Here is a 22492-nt window from a genome sequence, read left to right on the forward strand (position 1 = left end):
AGAATTTTTTCAACTGGCTATTGACAGTTTGGATAAATACTTCCTCAGAAAACTGCCTATTCATATCCTTTGACCAACTGGAGAACAGCTCTTATTCTTATAAATTTGAATCATTTTCTTTCAGCTAGTGGAACTGTGAACTTGCTCAGTCATTTTGGAAAGTAATTTGGAAAACTATGCTTCAAAAGTTACTTAACTGTTTGACCCAACAATACTACTACTAGAATAAAGAGGTAAAAGAAGAAGGAAAAGGACCCACAAGGATAAAAATATTTATAGCATCTCTTTCTGTAGTAGCAAAGAATTGGAATCAAAGGGGATGCCCATCAATTGGAGACTGGCTGAACAAATTATGGTATGTTAATATAATGAAATACTATTGTGCCCTAAAATATGATAAAAAGGATGGGTCCAGAGAAATTTGAAATTTGTATGAATTAATGCAGAGTAAAGTGAGCAGAACCAGAAGAACAATTTGTACAATAACCTTGTAAAAGCAAAAAAAAAACTCTGAAAGACTTAAAAACTCTGATCAATGCAATGACCAACCACAATTCCAATTCCAATGATCAGGTTTCAACAATGATTGCCCCCTGACAATCAATCAACCAATAAACAATTATTAAGCGCCTACTATGTGCCAGGCAAGACACTAAACACTATAAATGTAAAAAGAACCAAAAGACAGTCCCTGCCCTTGAAGAGCTCACAATCTAATGGGGGGGGGGGGCAACAAACAAACAAACACAAAGCAAACTAAATACAGGATAAATGGAAAGAAGTTAGCAGAAGGAAGGCACTAGAATTAGAAGGGGCTGAGAAAGGCTTTGTGTCAAAAATGGGATTTTAGTCAGAACTTAAAGGAAGCCAGGAAAGTCAAAAGGTGGAGTAGATGAGAGAGAGCCTTTCAGGCATGGGGGACAGCGAGAGAAAATACCCAGAGTCAAGAGATGGAAGGTCTTATATGTGGAACAGCCAGAAGGCCATTGTCACCGGTTCAAAGCACACCTGGCAGGGAGTAAGGTGTAAGAAGACTGGTAGGAGGAGGCTCGGTTATAAAGGGCTTTGAATGCCCATCGACCTGGCAATCAACAAAATAATCATTGTGTATCTGATTCTGGAGGTGACAGGGAGCCACTGGAATTTGCTGACATGGTTGGACCTGCACTTCAGGAAAATCACTTTAGTGGCTGAATGGAAGATGGACTGGAGTGAAGACAGGCTTGAGGCAGGCAGACCCATTAGCAGGCTACTGCGATAGTCCGGGGAGAAGGTGATGAGGGCCTGCACCAAAGCAGTGGCAGTGTCAGAGGAGAGAAAGGGGCCTATGAGAGAGATACTGCAAAGATGAAATCAACAGGAAAATATTGAAAGAAAAACAGGAAGGCCTCCAGTGTGTGTGGCAGAATCTCCAAGAAACATTATAAAAAACATGGACTATAGCCACATATGATTAATGTGATTAGAAAGCACAGAGGGGAGGTAATCTGTGTCCGTGAAGGAAGCACCAATATGATAGCATCTCAGATCTTTCAAAGTAAGTATTCTTCCATCTCCACAGTAGAGGAAAGAACTGTTTTTAGTAGATAATTAATACTGCAACTTTTTGCCTTTCCTGCTAGTGTTAAAAATAATACAGAAAATAGGACTGCTAAAAAGTCTGGATCAAAATAGTTCAGCCAGAAAAAAAGGACATCTCCACCTCCAACAGCATGAGGTGGATTCCTTCCCAAGGAAGGCAGGAAAAGGGAAGGGGCAGGGAATAAGCATTTATAGCACCTTCAGTGTCCCAGGCACTGAACTAAGCACTTTGCAAATATGATTTCATTTGATCATCACAACAACCCTTGGAAGGGAGGTACTGTTATTATCCCCATTTTTAGAGATGAGGAAACAAGCAAACATGAAAAAAAAAAAACGACTTGTTCAGGGTCACACAGCTAATACGAAACGTATTATGAGGCTGGATTTGAACTCGGATCTTCCTGACTCCAGGCCAAGCACTCTGTACTACTGGCACCACCTGACTCCCCAAGGTACCATAAATAACATCCCTAGAAGGTATTATAAATGACAGTAATATCAAGGGCTGCCAAAGAAGCCAAAAGCATTTAACTTCCACTTATAATGAACCATCCTATTTAGTTTAAAATTCATAAAGATAGAAAAGGTGTTTCAAGTCAGTTGCCTGATTTGGGCCACAATAGTTTCATAGATGTCTTAAAGTATTAGGTGTTTCTTGATACTTGTCTCTGAACAAATGATTAACTTATAAATACACTAAATGTATTAGCACCACTAAAATCCTAGTCTGATGTCTCAACCTGATGAGTGGAAACGATCCTGAGTTCTCAAAGGTTATGCCAGCAGCACACAAGCAGCTCTGGTAGATCTTGTGATGCTGTTAAGGGTGGGCCCAGCAACAGCTGTGTGTTTGTTGTCCAAGGACTTGCCAGGCCAAATGTAGAGACTCATTACCAGAAGTTTGGCCCCTGATGATCACTTTTTCAGCTTAAGTAAATTATGAAATATGGAGAGGTTGCAATCTGTATTGGTAGAGTAAATACCTACACCAATGAAATAAATTTACAAAGTCACATACAAGCATATTATTCAAAAATTAAATAGTAAATATACTTAAAGGTATTAAATTCTTTATGCATCAATACTAAAAAATAATAATAAAGTCAAGTCAGAATGAATTAGACAGTCTAAATACACACTGGTTTATTGCTTGTCCAATCTACAATACAAATAGGAAGGTTCCACTCATCAAGTGCAGGGGTGAAGGTCTCTACAACAGATCTTCTCCTATGACTTCAAAGATCCCTCTTCAAGCTCTATGGTCTACATAAGACCCACCGAGGCTAGCTAGCAGCAACTGAAAATAACTGAACTAATAATTGAAGTCACATCACAAGACTACTCCTTTTTTTAGCAAGTTTTCCCTTTCTCATTCACTGGAATTGATTGTCCATCAAACCAGTCAACCAGTATTTATTAAGTGCCTGAAAATCACTCAGAAATACACAGGGCCTAGTGGGCCAAAGACATTGAAATTTAAGATTCAGTATGGTAGACTTCTCACAATGTGGTTGTGGGGAATTAATTAGCAAATGCAATGATCACCTAACATTCCACTGTAAAGTATGAATGGCAGATAGAGGTGTGCTAAAATGGATCATGCCTATCTTGCAACATTCTAATATAAAGCTATAAAAATGTACTTCATGAAATAAAAAGGCATCTATCTGTATTATCACTACTTTTGAATCCTGTTCCTCTTGCTTAAAAAAAATATGAAACATTCAATGAAAAAAATCATTTGATTTTTCTAAGAAACATGTGGTAAGAAAGCACATTTTTGAGGGAACTATGGTATATGGTCATTTCAAAATTGTTTCTGCCTCTGTCCATCAGTACTACTTATATTATTTGGATTCATCTTTTCTAAATCATCAATTTCACTTATAATAACTATGCTACAATAGTCTCTAAATTTTTGTATCAATCTACCATGCAACCCAACCTCTGATTTTCTTTTCCGGCCTTCTAGTAAACGAAAACAATAACATCAAAAAAAATTAGGCAATTGTAAAACGGCTTACATTCAAAGGTTAGTTAGCCATTCAGAATAACTAAATCTGGCCTTCCTGCTTGAGATGTAATAACATTAAGCAAAGTAACTAAAAATAAGCTGAATAGCTCAAAGGGGGTTTCCTTTTATCTTTTTAGACAGATAAAATACACAAAACATCTGAAGTCACAGATCTCCAGATGGAGACAGATTTTTCAATGAGCTAAATTTCCATGCTATATATTTTTAATATTCATATATATTCTAAAGAACAATAACACTTTATATTTCCCTTACAAGGCCTTATAAAAAAGTGTCAGCAATTTCTTTAAACTTATTTTAATTGATCATTTAAGCTAATATGTACCTTTATTCACATAATACTTGGGCCAATTGGCAATATAAACCACTTGTGATACTAGTAACAATATTATTAACCACCACCAAAACAACAGACTTTATGTTTCCCCACGTAAATGACTCTAATTCCAAAGAGGAAGGATGAATTCAGAAGCTATGTCTGAAACTGGTTTTAAACAAAGCAATAACTTTTTTGGCCTCTAGTCAGAGTGATCGATTTGTGTAAGCAAGCAAAGTAACATTGAAAAGTGTTAAAAATAATTTGTTTTATGAAGTGGGGGTAAAAATACACGTAATATTGCCTTGCTATGGCACCCATATTACTACTACTATCATTCCTCATTTAACTGACAAAGCAGGTTGAAAGACATAATGATAATAATAAAAATAGGAGTTTAAGTGTTCCTTAAACACAGTTGATTTTTTTGAAAAAAGGACCCTACTCCATAGTTGTGTCCTGCGCCAGTTCAAAAATCAACATATCTTTTATCCAGGAACTAACATTTTTAGAGGACTTGATTCAGAATTACTAAAAAATTACTTGTGAGATTCAGCTCAACTGTTTTGGTTTTTTTTCTGGAATTCCAGAATTAATGTTTAAACTCACTCTGGCCTCCCACCCAGAACCTGATGATCTCTAAGGCCCCTTCCAGTGCTTTCATTTCATCAATGAGGAAAGAGGAAGAAACCTTTCTCCAAGTCAGTCAAGTGAAAAAAGACTCTATCTGAACATCAACAGCACACTCTACTGGCCTTGAGTCTCTATTATACCAACCAAAAGTTGAAAGCCTGAACTTTCAAATGTTTTCCCTCAGTGAAAATACCCCACTAACAAAAATTTGCTATAAAACTAAACCCAAAAGTATGGTTTTTATTTTATTAAGAACATGCTTTATTAAAAATAATGCTCAAAATGATGAAAGAACATTAATAAATTGTACAGTTAAATGACAAATAATATTTATTTTTAAAAACACCAAGAGTCGATGCTGTGAGAGAGTGTCAGAATCCTGGAAATAAAAGGCAAAAGAAAAAACTCACAGGTTGAAAGACGACCTTTAGGTAAAGTCTGGAAGAGGATTCAGTAAGTCTAGCCCAGTGCCCAAAGCAAGGGGTGAGTGAAAAGCCTACAAAATCACTGTCCTAAATAATCAAACTTTCTCATATGCATAAAGCAAGTATGTGAAGAATCAGCAGAACTGGGGACATCTGAAAATGAGGAAAATGTCTCTGCCGTAGCTTTTTTTAGGATAAAAAAATGTGGTTTATGTATAAGGTAATATAATTAATTTATGGGCCTGAATAATTTTTCCCTAAAATTTTTTTTCTTTTAATCCCACCCAATTTGAATGAAGTAGAAGACTAGAATTTTTTACATCTTTTAGATGGTACTGAGAATGTCAGAGTCATTTTTCAGCCTAAGAAGGATGGTCCTGTGTTAAAGTACACCTAATCAACTGCTTTACTTTGAGCTGTATTTGAAGTTGAATTAATTTCAGAGGCTGAGCAAAATATGCCACACTAAATTTTATGAAGACATACCCAGAACCATTTGTATTTCTTCTGCCTTTCAACAAAATATTTTCTTGTAAAATCTAGTATAGCTAATGAGAATTATGATAAATCAGTCTGCAAATAGTTGGTGAAATTCTACTGGTAATGCTGTGGGGGAAAAGGCACATGTATGTACTACTCGTGGAACTGTGAACTGGTATAGCCATTCTAGAAAGGAATTTCGATCTATGCCCCAAAAGTCACTACTTAACCCAGCAATACCTCCACTAGACCAAAGAGGAAAAGAACCCCTAAGTACAAAAATATTAATGGCAAGTTTTTTTGTAGTGGAAAAGAATTGGAAACTACAGGGGTGCCCAGCAATTAGAGTAACCTATTATGCTATATGAATATAATGGAATATCTGTGCTGTAATACTTGATGAAAGGGAAACCTGGGAAGACATATATGAATTGATATAGAATGAGGTAAGCAGAACTAAGAGAATAATTTATGCAATAACAACACTGTAAAAAGCAAACAACTTTGAAAGCTGTAAGAACAACTAATCATGATTCCAAGAGACTGATGATGATCTATGCTTTCCATCTCCTGACACAGAGGTGATTGATTCAAGAGGCAAAATGAGATATATATTTTTGGACATAGTCAATGTTGGATTTTTTTTTGCCTAATTATGCATATTTGTTACAAGAGTTTGTTTTTCTATTTTTTTCCAGTGGGTGTGGGGTGAAGGGGAGAGAAAAATTAAATGCTTGTTAATTAAAAAACTAAAATGAAAAAGCAATTCTACTGGAAATCAGAATAACCTTGTAGGGAGAAAAATGTCTTTTTAGGATATACAAGCCATCTATGGCCTCCAGGATCAAATATTAACTCCTCTGTTTTACATTTAAATGTCCTTACAACTTTCCCAGTCTTCTAAAACTTTCTTCCTCACACTCATTATTATAAATATACTAGTCTACTCACTGTTCAGCACATAGGACACTGTCTCCCACCTCCTTGCCTTTCTGCTGTGGCTGTGCCTGAGCTTAGAATATACTCCTTCCCCATCTCTACCTCTTGGAATCCCTGTTTTCCCTAAAGACTCATCTCAAAACCATTCCCCAGTTGATAAATGGTCAAAGGATATAAACCAGCGATTTTCAAAGGAAATCCAAGCTACCAATATCCATTTTTTAAAAATTCTCCAACTTAACTAATAATTAAAGAAATGCAAATTGAGGCAAGCCTTAGGTTCCACATCACACCCAGAAAATTGGCAGAGTTGACAAAAAAAGAAAATGCCAAATGTTTGAGGGGCTGTGGGAAAACAGGAACGTTGATGATGCTATAAACTGGTGCAGTCATTCTGGAAAGCAATCTGGAACAATGTTCCAAAAGTTACTAAACTGTGCATTCCCTTTGATCCAACAATACCACTACCTAGGCCTACACCCCAACAAGATATAAGAAAGAAGAAAAAAACCCATGTGTACAAAAATATGTATAGCAGCTCTTTTTACAGTGGCAAAGAACTGGAAACTAAAGGGATGCCCATCAATTGGGAATGGCTAAATAAATTGTGGTATAAACATGTAATGAAATACCACTGTGTTATAAGACAAAACTGAGGGCATAGTTTCAGAAAAAATAGGAAGGATTTGTATGAACTGATGGAGAGTGAAGTGAGCAGAACCAGGAGAACAATTTATACAATAAAAACAATGTTGTAAAAATAGACATTTCTGAAAGATTTAAGAACTTTGATCAACGCAATGATCTACCAAGTTTCTAAAGCAAAGGTGTCAAAAGCCCAGCCCTGAAGGCCTGCAATGCTCCCCACAACTGCCAAAACCAGATTAAAATGTAAGTAAGAAATATTCAAAAAACAAAAATACAATAGAGCACAGATAATGTTAATATGTGATTTTCTAAGCCAGTATGTGGTCCCCATATATTCATGATTCAGTGGTCTCTGTTTCTTTTTGAGTTTGACACCACCGTCCTAGAGCAGTGGTGTCAAACTTGTAGGCAATATATCGACTTAGAAAACTACAAATTGGGGCAGCTAGGTGGCGCAATGGATAAAGCACTGGCCCTGAAGTCAGGAGGACCTGAATCTGGCCTCAGACCAAACACTTGACCCTTACTAGCTGTGTGACCCTGGGCAAGTCACTTAACTCCAATTGCCTAAAAAAAAAAAAAAAACTACAAATGAATCATATCTATGTCGTACTGTATTTTTATTTATTTTGGTAAACATATCTCAATTACACTTTAATCTGGGCCCACTGGCCTCTGTTCTAGAGGAGATGAACAATGTTATCCATCTCCTACCTGAGAAGTGATAGACTAATGTGCAAATGGGCATGGCCAATATGGGGATTTATTTTGCTTGACTATGCTTACTTGTTACAAAAGTTTTATTTTGGGGTTTTTTTGGAGGGGGATGGGTGAAGGAGGTGGGAGGGAAGGTGGAAAAGAGAAAGAAAGAAATCATTGAAAAAAAATTTAAGCTAAAAAATAGAAAAATAATCAGCTCAAATATTACCTTCTTAATGAAGCCTTCCTTTGTCTCTCCAGCTGCTAGGGCACCCCCTCCTCAAATCTACCTTTTTTCATTTAGTATATATACTTATTTGGACCCAAGTCCTCTCCTCATTGGAATATAAATTCCTTGAGGACAGGAACTGTTTCACTTTTTTCTTCGTTTCACCTATACTTAGCACAAAGACTGGCAAATAGTAAGTGCTTAATGCTTAATAAATGTTTGTTGACTAAATGATAGGCTAGCAAAAAACTAAATGTTTCTAAAAGAATTGTTTTAATGAAAAAAATGTAAATATGTTTTACTCAAATATGTTTTAGTATATTATTTCTACCCTAGTTTCTGATACTTATTTTTACCATACCAAGGGATCAGCTTAATAGCAGCCTGGGGTTTAGCAACCTGAAGATTTAGGCTTTGCTATTGCCAATCTAATCATTTATGATATCTGCCACATTTATGATATCATCATTTTCCTCTTTTTAATTAAAGTCATGGATAAAGAGGAAGATATGTCTTATATTTATTTCTTACCAAGCTTACCAAAGCACTTATTCAAAAGGGCAGATATTTATAATGCCATCTCACATTCATTCCAAGTACATTTTTGCAGAGATTACATTTCACTTCTAACTGTTATCTACTCTAGTCTGTTCGATGCCAGGGAAAATTTTCATATTTAAAATATGGATTACCTTACCAATCTAGGTACTGGCTTTCAATTGACTAAAACCAGGCTGTTTTCTTTTCTTTCTTTTTTTTTTTTTTACAAAAGTATTTATGAGATAATGAATAATGGGAGTTTTTTTAGTACTATGCAGCCAAGAAAGAAGAAAGAACACCACAACTTTTCAAGATACCACATTTCAAATCTATATTCCTTTTGTCACCGTTTCATAATCAAATGAATTTATTATATAGCTGTTTAATTAACATGGTATATATCACTTATGTCTCTGAACAAATAGAAATTTAGTGTCATGTTATTGAAAGTTTATCATCTGACTTACTGTGTTTAGCTGAGAGATTTAATTTGTTCAATAAATCTGCAACTTTAAGAGAAATGGCCACATACCCATAGCTTTAACATTATGATGAGTAATAAATCATTCAACTTATGAAAAATAACTATTTTTTTCTTATAGGACTGTAGAGTCATAGTCCAGGGAAGAAACACAGTAATACTTTCTCTTCTAAGAGAAAGAGAATTATGAGAAAGAGTCATTCGTTAAAATAATTTTACTATTGGATATGCTTAGGACTTACTATGTAATCAATACACTCCAACCTTTAAAGAGGAACTCAAGTCAAAACACAACTAAAAACATTGTCCATCTGGTAAGGAACTGTCTAAAGAACAGTACATTTTATTCTACATGTACTTCAAAAGTCTTCCACATCTCAAATGGAAACTGCCAAAAAACTGCAAAAAGTCTGCAATTGTGAGTGAGTCAACAAGGAGACAAATAAAGGCCTTTCCTCTAACAAGTCATCCTATGAAAAGGACTTACTCCTTCAGAACCCATGAAAAGGCACTGAGGGAGCTTATAGGAAACAGTTTAAGTAAGACATTTGCTTATAACATGGAGTTTGGAAATTCCATAGAATCTCTCCTTTAACTGAACATAAACACAGGAATTATAATATATACCTTTTGTGGAGAAGACGTTATCTTTTTTCCCAGTGGAGAGTTTGGCTTCACAATCCTTTCTGGTGCAATTTTCACATCTAAATCCTGTATATCCTTTGCAAAGCAATGACGCTTTCTAACCTGCAAAAACACACCAATCCAGAAGCCAAAATAAACTGAAGATGCTTAAATGGGTCAGTTTTCAGAGCTCAGTAGAGTCCTATCAATAATTTCTATTCCAGGAAAAATAATCATGAATAACAGCTATTGGTCAGAAGACAGGCCACACTTTTTTCCCCCAAGTCTGGCTTGTAAAAAATCTGAGTGTGACCTGTAATCTGTGTAAGTCTTCAGTGAATACATACATTTTCTTCTCTCCTTTTGAAGAGACATCATTTTACAGATATCTCTATATTCAGAGATGGCCCATATTCAAATTTATATGGCATCTGTGACAAGCAAAAATGTACATGTTCTTGCCAAACAAACTACATTACCACACGACCACAACACTTCTTTACTGAATAACATACAAAATAGTGGTTCATCTTAGACTAAATAAAAGAGGTTAGTTACTGATAACGGAAAAAAAATCACATTGTAATATGGTACCACCAATAAAACCACAAGGACAGTGTTACAGCAAGGTCCTAGTGTACATAATAGAAATCAAACAACTTTGGAAAGTAAAGTTTTAAGGCACTACTCCATTTTTTCTTCAATTTTAGTGGAAAAAAAACTTTTAAGGAATAGATTTGATTTTTTTTAATTTAAATAACTACAATTTCTTATTAGGGGGAACTGAAATTAAAGTTGAAAGGTCCATCACACATTTCTGAAAAATATGGCTTTGTTGTCTGCTGCTTTAATCCCCTTCTTGAATCATGTTTCTATTATCTGTGTTTCACAGCAGCAAGCCATGCCTCTTCCTATTTTCTGCACTGTTGCAGAAATGAAGCAAGGGAGAAAAGGGAAGATGATGCTAACACGACACTCTTCCAGTACGTTACTAAGCACTAAAAGAGAAAGTAGGGTCAAAGTAGGTAGACAAGAAGCCAATACTTTATGATATGCCCAACCCCCACCCACATTTTCTCACAAATACAAAACAGTTCTTCATTTTCATTATTAATTTTATGCCTTTTACAAATTACATGTTAGAAATAAACTGGAAAAAGTAAAGGACTCATGACAATGATGAGCTATTTGATTCAAATACTTATATTTCACAAATTATTACTTCTTAAAAGTAAAATTTACATAAAATAAAACTACATAAATTTGGACTCCAATAAATTGGAACATATGACAATTCAGGGATGGATCAGACCGGTTTACCTGTTTGATGTTTTTTTTTCCCTAAGAGTTTTGTTAAGCAAATTTATAGCATTAACAAAAACTCTAGGGAGGAATTTTTTTTAAACTACTTAAGAAAACAAACTGCTCACTTTCTGTAATAGCAATGACTTGGAAACAAGTAGATACTCATTGACTGGGGGTATAGCTAAACAAACTATGGTACATGAATGTAATGGAACGTTAATGTGATAGGTGATATATGAGTGTGATTAATACAGACACATGGAAAGATACACATGAACTGATGCAGAGTGAACAAACAGAGCCAAACAACATACACAGTGACTATACAATGTAAACAGAAAAAAACACGAAAAAAAGCTAACGTTGCAAAAGATATATTAAAATAATAAGTACAGCTTAAAAGAAAAGATCCAGAGGACACACCCCTTTATAGCAGTGGGAAGGTTCAGACGTTGCACATTGCATGTGTTTTCAGACTTTTTTAACATATCGATGACTTGTGCTGATTTTTTCTTCTTTTTCTTTCTTTATGCCTTAAAAAAAAATACTATTTATAATGTGATATGGCTCTCTGAAAAGGTGAGGGGGAACAACACTGGGGGAAATTATGGTAAGATATCATTGACTTAATTTTTTTTTAATTTTAAATTGCTTTAGAAAGTCTCCTGTACTTTATATATCAACAAATGACAAGCTGAGAGAATTATATATTAGAATGTGAACTCTTCAAGGATAGAAATTCATTTTATCCTCAATATTAGCAAAGAGCCTTGTACATGGTAGGTGCTGTATGTTTCTTGATTTATATTAAATTAATTATAAATCATCTGAAGGCTTTATTCCTTAAAAAGGCAATTCCCTAAGAAATTCTATCAAGTAACACATAGCCCTACTCTATGTAAGGTTCTATGTAATACAAGTGTACTTCTTTTAAATATTTGGAAAATTCAGACCTTTCCCTGATTTAGAATGGCCTTCCTCACAAATGGTCCAAATTACTTTACTAAGGTGTTACCATAGGGAGTACCAAATAGTGGAAATAAAACTAATAAAATATACATACAAGCTAGCATGTAAGCATTTATTTTTGCATCTGTTTCTTCTTAGAAAAGCTAAATAGTTCTATCACACACCAATATTTTAACTCAGCAATAATGCTAATAACAATATATTCCAAGGTTCACAACAATAGCCAAGAAAATAATTCCATTTCTAGCTAAAAAAAAAAGTTGACAACAGATGAAATTCAGGGCATATATCACCAATTCATGTATTTAAAAAACTGATGTATAAGGCCCATTCTTCCACTGGAATTCTTTTCCTTGATGGAACACTGGACTGCCACTATTAATGAGTAGGCTCCACAGACATAAAATGCATAAATTCCTCATGCACAACTATGCACAGTGCAATTTATCTTAATGACATATTATTATGAATAATCTGACACAACAATGGACTCTTTTATAACAGTAAAAATGAAGCTAAAAGAAATAGTCTAATTTATGGCTGTGATATGACCCAACTAATCTCTCTGACTTCCACTGAAATGTTGATTGATTCTTGACAACAATGTTCAGCTATATCTGGATTATTTCACTGCCAATAAGCTTTGCTCACCTGCTGCTTGGTTTCTAAGGGACGAATCCTTTTCTTGTCTACTTGAAAATCATCCTTTTCATCGCTAAGCAAAGATGCCTGTTTCTTGGCAGATAATTTTGCAGCTAGTGTGATTTTTGGAGTAGAGTGTTCTGTAATGGGACATACAAACAATTAATTGCCACAAGCCTTTTTCAAATATAATTCAACTATATTACTGCACATTACACCTTGGTTCCAACTCCATTCTTAAAAAAGATGCCTGTTCTTGGAAGATAATTGCACAACCATTGTATTTTTTGAACAGCAATTTTCTGTAATGGGACATTTATACAAAAAACTGCCCAAAGTCATTCACAAATACTGGCTACTGGAATTTTCAAAATAAAATTTGCATCAAGATGCAACATACGATAGAATTTTTTTTTTCTTTTTAAGCAATTGGGGTTAAGCGACTTGTCCAGGGTCACACAGCTAGTAAGTATCAAGTGTTTGGTCTGAGGCTGGATTTGAACTCAGGTCCTCCTGACTTCAGGGCCGGTGCTCTATTCACTGTGCCACCTAGCTGCCCCTACGATAGAATATTTTTAAGATATTTTAGACGGAAAGATAAAATGTTTAAAGTCATTTATTTGATAATAAATTTAACAAGGATATGAAGACACTGAGATACATCCTTCAACAGAAAGGCTGAACTAAGATACTTATAACCACTCTAGCTAACAGTTCTAACAGTCAAAGTGCTCTTTTTTTTAAAATATTTAAGACATTTTATAATTTAGTTGAGTAACTTTAAACCACTACTACAATGGCAGAATGGCTTTATCAAATCACTGTGGGGGAGAGGAGGAGGAATATGGTAGTGAGAATATATGTTGATATTTCAATGAGACCTATGAGTTCTTATTTGCAATTATGGCAAAAAGCAATACTTCCAGGAAAGATGGGCCAAAACAGACCAAGTAACTCATGACCCTGAGATGGGGAAGTGACCGGATCCCTGTGACCAGGGGCCAAGGCAAACACATCCTTACCTACTGTTTCTCAACTTTAGTTGTCACCTGAGCTCAGCCAGGAAGACCCACGGAAATCATAGAATCTAGAGACAGAAGGGCCTCTAAGTCATCTAGCCTATACAACACTTAACCAGAAATCTACTCTATCACATCCCTGCCAAGTAAGGGGAAATCATTCTCCTGAAGCTGACCATTCTACTTTAAATAGCTCTGATTATTAAAAAGTTCAAATATCAAACCAAAATCTGGAAACTCAAGGTCAGGATACAACTGCAAGTTAGTCATGGGGAAGTAAAGAAACCTAGACTTAGGGAGGGCCTGGCCTGTCTACCTCAATAGATACTGCACCTCATGAAGAAAGTGGAAATGGAGGCTTGTACAACAAGAGTTAAACTAGCAAAAAGAGTTTGCTCATATAATCTGCTTTAAAGAACAGAGAGACAGGCAAAGTAGAAAGGATGCAGCTTCTAAAGGGGCCAAAGCGTACAGATCTCCAAGACAAGGTAAGGGAGTCACCAAGGTTGGAAACCTGAAAGAAGTAGCTCTAGGGCTCAGATAGGAAACAGTTATTTAACAGGCATATAGGAGAGAAGAATATGTTTTTAAAAAGCTTGGCTCATGGATTAAGGTTAAAGTGACCTAAAATGAAAGGGCAAGGGGAACAGTAGAAAGCAAGTCTCTGCTACAGTCCTTGCTTGAAAACCTGGGAAGCAGATTCAGAGAGATGGGAAGGAACATCTGACCAACTAATTCCATAGCAATGGATCAAGAACTGAGTTACCATCACAGCCCATGGTGAGCAAGAGCTTTAGGCAGGAGGGACAAATGTCCTATATCTGATAGATGACCAGGATTAAACTATAAAGACCTTTGTATACTGCACTGTTCAGCTTTTTCATCTGTCAATCTCCACACCCACTCCTACCTTGGATGTTCTCCCATAATGCTTCATAGCAAATTCCTTTTAAATACTTAAAAGAGAATAATTGCTGCTATCAGAAACAGAAAAAGAGGTGGAGCAACAGCCTCTGGCCTTGTCCCTGAAAAGTGACATAGACTTTGGAGACCTCAGTAAGAAAGCAAAAGTGGTTTTCATCTCTTGTTTTTCATAGGGTGATGTCTTGACTTGCATGTGAATTAGATTTAAGTGAGGCAAGGTTGCACAAAATCATCAGCCTCACTCTCTCAGAGTCATCGAAGTCCAGTGGCAGCACCAAAATCAGAACCACTGGCAATAACCTGGGATGCAGTGGATGACCTTGGTGTCTTCCATGTCTGACCAAGGTCTAAGCACTCCACAGTGCCTGCTTCTGCCGCCTTCATGACCATTGCAACAAATTGTTCTCATCTGCCCATTCCTCCAGGGAAAGTCTTTACATGCTGGGGGTAGACATCCCCCTAACTTACTGATGGGTTTGAGGCCTATCAGTTACCCTCCACCTGGTTTAGCCCATCTGCTGAGACAGTTTTACTTGGCTATGGCCACTACACATGCTACAGTTTCTAGTAGCCACAGATGACAGTTAGGTGAAAGTGGACCCCAAGGGTGGATGAGCAGCCCTGAAAAGGGCTCAGCAAGCCCTCACACCAGAGGTGCTGGTCCTCCCTAACCACCCATACAGCACACAAAAGTAGCAACAGAATGAAACCTGAATTGAGCATCAGGCAGTCAAGAGCTGGTCATGCCAGAAGAAATAAGTAAGAGACTGCTGAGACAAGTGGCCCGTTGTACACTGTGGCACCAAAACCACCAACATATCATATAAGAATTGTCACTGAAAGCTTCTCAGGAAACTCTTTTAAGTGTCTACTAGGAATCTTGGAGCGAAAGACCTGAAAGTCATCTAGAAGGCTGCCTGTTACATTGGGAAAAGCTCTGACTCTAGAGTCAGAGAACCTGTGTTCAAATCCTACCTCTCACACTTACTACCTCTGTGGCCTTGGGCAAGTCCCTGTATCTCCACACCTCAGTTTCTTCATCTATAAAATGAGGGGCTGTACAAACTGGCCCCTGTGGTCCCTCCCAGTATCAGCTGTATGATTCTACAGTCCAAGTTCCTATATGACACATGAACCCCTTCTTCAATACCAACGAAGGTTTATTCCAGGCTCTATTTCAAAACCTCAATTGACAGGAAACCCAGTACACCTCACAGGGTAGTGCATTCTATCTTTAAACAACTCAAATTATTAGGAAATTTCTTCTTATATTAAGTCAAAATCTGCCTTTATTTACTTTCAATGTTCTGATCCTAGATTTGTCTTTTGGAACCACACAAAATAAGTCCTAATTTCTGTTCCACATGATAACCCTTCAAATACTGTAACTCAGCTAGCATGTTCCCTGCTGAATCTTCTCTGAAGGCTAAGCAATTCAAGTTATTTCATTTAGTTCTTATGTGACACAATTTAGAGGCTCCATGCCCTCTTGGTCACCTTCTTCTGAAGGCTTTCCAGGTTGCCAGCTTTTAAAATGTGAGACCCAGAACCAAAAACAATACTCCACATGTGTATGGTCTAAGGCTTAGATAAAAGGATTTGTTCTGTAAAACTTGGACTCAGTCAAAAGACCACACCCAAGGACCCTAGAAGGCCACATGTGGTTCCCCACTCCTGGTTTAAGCAAAGCAGAGTATAATGGGTCTGCTACCTGCTTGTCCTAGATACTATACATCTAACTAATGCTGCCTAACATTGCACTAACTTTTTTGATAGCCATATTCCATTTTGTCTCACACTAAGCTTGCAGACAAAAAAACCCCAGTCTTTTTTACAAACATACATAAATATAACCCTTTCCAGTATTTCCCTGTTTCCTTCCAACTAGGCTTTTCAGTGTCCATTTTGCTAACATCCTAGTGTAAACAAACCCTCTGCAATCTGTCTTTTGCCCTCACTTTATAGAAAAGTCTCTCTTAAAAATCAATGACCCTCTAATCACCAAAGCCTAGCTGACTTTTTTCTTGGGCCCTTATTTTTCTTGACTTTGTTATTTTCTTGACAGTATTAACACTTCCTTTCTTGAAATGCCTTTCCTCCTTGGCTTCTCTGACACCTCACCACAATAGCTCTCCCACTTCTCTGACAGATCCTTCTGGCTCATTCATGTGCAATTTTTTTCTTCCTTCTTTTAAATCTGTGCCTTCCCTACGGTTCTGTCTTCAGTCCTCTTGCTCTTCCTCTCTCAGCCTTCCTCCCTCATATACTTTCATGTCTTCAACTATTCTTTTATGAAGCCAGCTCTCAAATCTTTAAGTCTCTATCCCAAGTTTCAGTCCCAGTTTTCCAACTACCTAATGAACATTTCCACTTCTCATTATCATCTTCACCTATTTAAAACCAAATTCATCATCTTACCCCTAAACTAGCTCTTCTTCCTGACTTCCCTATTCATCCCATCCACCCAGGCCTCATCCCTCTCCTTTCACATCCAGTCAGTTACCATGTCCATGAAAACTCTTCCTTTGTAACAACCCTCATATCCACCCCTTGCTTTCTATTCCCATTGCTGCCAGACCAGAAAAGGAGTTCTTAATTGGGCTACTTGAATTTGTTTATTTGTTTTTAATATTTCAATAACTGTTTCAATATAACTGGTTTCTTTACATGATTCTGCAAAGAAGACCATAGGTTTCAGCAGACTGCCGAAAGGGCCAGTGACAAAAAAAAGCTTAAGAACTCCTATCCCAGAAGGTGATGATGCAATGAATAGAAGGATCACTGGCTTAGAAACCAGAAGGCCTGAGTTCTGTAGCTGTGTCAACAGCCACCTCACAGAACTAGAACCACAGAATCACAGCTTGAAGGCACCTCTGGGATGTTGGATGACATTGGCACGTTTGCCTAATCAGAAATTCCATAAAATACAACATCCTAGTCAAGTGTTCACTCAATTTTTTATCAAAAACCTCCAACGATCAGGAGCCCACTAACTTCTGAGGAAGGCTATTTCACTTCAGGGCAGCTCTGATTGTTAAGAAGTACATGAACTGGGGGCAGCCAGGTGACACAGTGGATAGTCAGGAGTCAAATTCGGCCTCAGACACATAACACTTACTAGCTATGTGACCCTAGGCAAGTCACTTAACCCCACTGCCTAGCAAAGAAAAAAAAAAGTACATGAACTGAACTGAATTCTGCCTCTCTGCAGCTTCTACCCTTTACTCCTGGTTAACTTCTCTAAGGTCAAGCAAAATAAGTCTAATCCCACTTTCACGTGTCCTCCACATACTTAAAGGTTGCCATCATATTGTTCATTCCAAATCTTCTCTTAGGCTAACATCCCTAGATCCTTCAACAAATTCTCATATGACATGGTCTCCAGCTTTCTTACTACCCTGGTTTCCCTCCTCTAGACATATTTCAGTTCGTTGTCAATATTCTTCTTAAAATACAGCAACCAGAACTGAACACAATTCTCCATGTGTGGTCTGTCCAGGACAGAGAACAGCAGGACCAGAGCATAAATCAGATCCTGGAACTCTTCTAATATGGCTTAGGTTCACATTAGCTCTTTTGGCTTCTATATCCTACTGCTGAATCATACTGAGTCTGCTATCCATTAACACATGCAGATATTTTTCAACAGACTGAGCCAGGCACATTGGACATTCTGTCACAACCATCTGGGTCTCAGTTTCCTCTGTGAAAAGAAGGCGTTCCCAACTATCATGGTGGAAGCCCCTTAGGGATAACATATAATGGGTGCCTAGAAAAGATTTGTGGTTGAACTAGAAGACTGGATTAGATTGTCAGTAGTGATCAGTAACATGATCAGAGCAGTGATTTAAGACAAATTTAGTAGCAGGATACAGGATGGATTAGAGGGGTAGAGAATGGAAGCCAAGATTAGATAAAAGACAACTGCAAAATTCTCAGTGAGCTATGAGTGCCTAAACAAGGGTAATAATAGCAGCAACAGAGAATAAGAGGTGGTAATAATATCATGGAATTAAAAATGACTAAATTTGAAGACTGATAAAATATGCCAAGGAAGAAACAAAGATGATACCAAGGTTTCAAACCTAAGTAATAAGACTGATGATGTCATTAAAAGAAAGAAAGAAGTCAGGAAGACAAACAAGTATGGGAGCCATGAGAGGAATATGATTAGTTCAGTTTTGGACATGAGTTGATAACAGTCTTTCAACCTAGTCCAGCAAATAGTCTGAAATATAAGCATGAAGCCTGAGGGTTAGGTGCTAGAAACAGAGGTTATTTCAAGGTCTCTTAAACTTCTATGTGTCATGAATTCCTTGGGCAGTCTAGGGAAGTTTATCTACCCCTTCTCAGGCTTATGTTTTAAATGTTTAAAGTAAAATATTTTTTCCTTCGTGTTACAATTTTATTAATTATATTAAAATGCAGTTATTAAACTTTCTTTTTCAAAAATTCATGGGCCCTCAGGTTAAGAACCCTGCTGGGTTAAAGATTTGGGAATAAATGAGAGTGTCAAGGCCATAATCTTGGGAGAGAAGAGGAAAAAAACTGAGAATATTTAGGAAGTAAGAAAAGGAGACACTGATGCTGATAGAAAAGGAATAATGTTGGAGATGAGAAAAAGATGACATAATAAAGTATCCTCAAAGCCAAGGAGTAAGAGAAAGTGAAATGTGGAGGATGACACTTGGGTTTTGAGCATGGGTAACCAGGAGAATAGCTGTGTCCTTGACAGTAATAGGGAAATTAGGAAAAGGGAAAGGTTTGGAGGAAAATATAATAAGTTCAATTTTGGATATGTTGAGTTGAAGATATCTATAGAACATCCACTTCAAGATATCTAATAGGAAGTTAGAGATGCAATACTGGAAGTCGGGAGAGTGGTTAGGGCTGGGGATAAATAGATCTAAGAATCATCTGAATAGAGATGATAACTGAATTCATGGGAGCTGATGTGATCATCCAGAGAAACAGTATTAAAGAAGAAGGGGGGCAGCTAGGTGGCGCAGTGGATAGAGTACCCGGCCTGGAATCAGGAGGACCTGAGTTCAAATCTGGCCTCAGACACATAATACTTACTAGTTGTGTGGTCCTGGGCAAGTCACTTAACCCCACTGCCTATCCAAAACAAACAAACAAACAAAAAACTCAACAACAACAAAAACCCAAAACAAAACAAAACAAAACAAAAAAAAAAGGAGAAGAGAAAAAGGCTCCGGAAGACAGCCCTGAGAGACACTCATAGTTAGCAGGAGCAACCTATATTAAGATCCAGCAAAGCAGACTAAGGCAGGAGAACCAAGAGAGATCAATGTTAGCAAAGCTAAGAGAAAACACGGTATCCTAGAGCAGAGAGTGATCAAGAGTATCAAAGGCTATAAAGAAGTCAAGAATGATGGGGACTGAGAAAAGGTCATTAGATTTGGCAATTAAGAGATCATTGGTAACTCTGGAGAGAATAGTTTTAATCAAATGATGAGGTACATGTAGATTGGCTAGCCTTGGTAAGAAGAAGAGTCATCTCTTCATGTGAAACGAGGGTAAAGCAGAAGATAGTGGAGGCAGGGGAAAAGAGAGACCTCTTGGCTTTGTTCAGTATCACACGAATAGGAGTGGAGGCAGCAGATGGTAAGAGTAAAACAAGGCTGGGGACTAACGGGGAAGACTGGTGACTGGATAAGGTGGGAAAGGGGCTTGAGAGAAGAAGACGGCACAGAGTTGAACTGGTTCACCAAGGGGTCAAGATGAGGAAAGGGAAGAAAGTTTAAACAGTATAGAAGTAATGATCTGAAAAAGAACTGAGGGGGACAGGGACTGGAGGTCATGGTAAAGATGAAGAATAGTATTAGAAGTTATAAGAAAGAGGAGAAAATGGAATAACAAAAAAATTATGATCAGATAAAGGAATCTGAGAGTTCATAAACATGGGAAGTAGAAAACTTATGGAAGATGGCAAGATCAAGGGATGACCATCTGTGTGTAGATGAGATGGAGTAGGTCATGGGAAATGAATAAGTTGAGGTACTGGGAAATTAGGTTGTTTGAGGCAGTCTCAGTATATATATTGAGGTCCCCTGCTATGAGAGCAGGAATTGGGAAGGAGAGAAAGACTGTTGAAGAATGAGCTACTCATGGAAAATGGTGGCAGACCAAAACTTATCATGGCAGCATATGAACCCACAATTGCCTTCCATGATCCCATTGTGAAGAATTCTTTCTTTCCCTTCCCTGCCACTCTAGAAGTTATTTGGACTTTTAAAAAGCCATATTAGCTAAATGAAGCCCCCAAAACAGATACTAATGGTCCTAGACAAAAGGTTACCTTGGCAAGTTGAGACTTCATTTTTCATGGAAGATGTCACAATTGGACTGGTGAAAGAACATGAAGCTCCCTGGTTCACATTAATACTGAAATCATTAGTGGAATTGTGCAAATGGCATGTACAACAACATGGTAAGGGCACTTCAGTCTTTTTATTCAAGTTCTCCTCTCCTGGCTTTTCTAAAAATAAAAATAATATTTGGATTTTAAAAAAACACACACGATACCTGCCAATGATTCTACACATCAATGGAGAAAAGAAAAGAATTCACAAATAAATAAAAATTTCTGCAAAAAAGGTCTGTTCTATTTACTAAATCCAATGTAATCCAATAAGTCAAGAGTTGGCACATGATCAGTTAAAATATACAATCAGATTTACCACTTACATGAAAATGGAAGCAAGAACAGAGATTTGAGCAAATATTTAAAAAAGTACTTTCTTAACTGGTATTTCTACCACCAAATAAGAATGTGATTTTGATAGCAGCAGCTAACTCATCTATGAACGCTTGATAAAGATTAAATAATAATGTAAGCCACAGGAAAGTAAAATCGTCCCTACACATTACACTCTTCCTTCTGCATAAAAGTTTTAACATGCTAGCATTTCAGATGTGGTATTCTGAACCACACATTGGAATTTTCATTAATACATTATATATTATAATCAGCAGTCATTTGAATCTTAAAAAAAAAGATCTCAGGTAAACCAAAACATATTTTAATCACTATTTAAATTCAATAAAGCCATTGATATTTTTATGCCAAAAGACACCACTTACAGATTATCTCCTCTATGTGATTTTAAGATTATAAAAGTAGAAAAAATGAATTGCTTCATCTCTGTATACCCAGTGGCTACCACTGTATATTGCACATACTAAGAATTTAATAAATGTTTTCTAAATTTAGTTAAATGAGAAAACTTCAGCCCAGAGAGTCACTTGCCCAAAGTTATCAGTGAATGTGACAGAGCTAGGACTTGAGCCAAAATCTTCTAACTTTGATATGAGAAGAGACATTAATCCATTCTTGAAACCAGTTTTCTGAAGTTACCCATAGACAATAAGTATTACTAAATTTTTTTCCCACTTTGGAATACTACAATCAGGAAGCTCAACTAGAATTATTTATTTATTGGAGTGGAGAAGATTTGGGATCATATACACACCTTACTTTTATGAGAAAGAGGAAGATTATAAATAAGCGGTTTGGGGACTTATTTCCAAAAAAACATTTCCAGGGTGTGACATATATCTTAGGGTCAGTACTGATTCAATCTCCTATACCTTCTCCATCTATATTAGCATTCAGTGATAATTCATCTTCGTAATGGTAACTTGGAAACACTGAAAGACACTATACCCTCTAAGTAATGAAAAAGATGATTTCAGTAATAGTTTTCTATCTGTACAATGATAATCTACAAACAGTACATAATGCACATCATGTACATCTCAAATGCTATAACTTTTTGTAAACAAAAGTTAATCAGATCACCTGATTCCCAGATCACTCTAGATAAAAAGTAGTTCTTTATTCTTATTCCTTCAATACTTCCAAGGATCTACAATTTCATCCATATGGGTGTCTCCTTCTGCCAATAAAGACTACAACTCCTCCACACCCTACTACACAGTCCTTTGAGTTACTCTGGCCAAAAAAATTCATTACC

At 36.8% G+C, this 22492-nt stretch overlaps 1 protein-coding gene across 2 annotated transcripts in view; it reads right to left on the reverse strand.

Annotated features, from left to right (window-relative positions):
- Positions 1 to 22492, reverse strand: part of BRIP1 (BRCA1 interacting protein C-terminal helicase 1) — a 217730-nt gene that overhangs the window by 189235 nt on the left and 6003 nt on the right. For both annotated transcript variants that reach the window (XM_027870565.1, XM_027870564.1), the window contains exons 4-6: positions 20815 to 20994; positions 12559 to 12689; positions 9637 to 9756 (exon numbers count right to left, since the gene is read on the reverse strand). In XM_027870565.1, coding sequence (XP_027726366.1) covers positions 9637 to 9756; positions 12559 to 12689; positions 20815 to 20994 — 431 coding nt within the window. The remainder of the gene's footprint in view (positions 1 to 9636; positions 9757 to 12558; positions 12690 to 20814; positions 20995 to 22492) is intronic.

Source organism: Vombatus ursinus, unplaced genomic scaffold, assembly GCF_900497805.2.
Source record: "Vombatus ursinus unplaced genomic scaffold, bare-nosed wombat genome assembly UNPS02014797.1, whole genome shotgun sequence".
In the NCBI taxonomy this organism is placed as follows: domain Eukaryota; kingdom Metazoa; phylum Chordata; class Mammalia; order Diprotodontia; family Vombatidae; genus Vombatus; species Vombatus ursinus.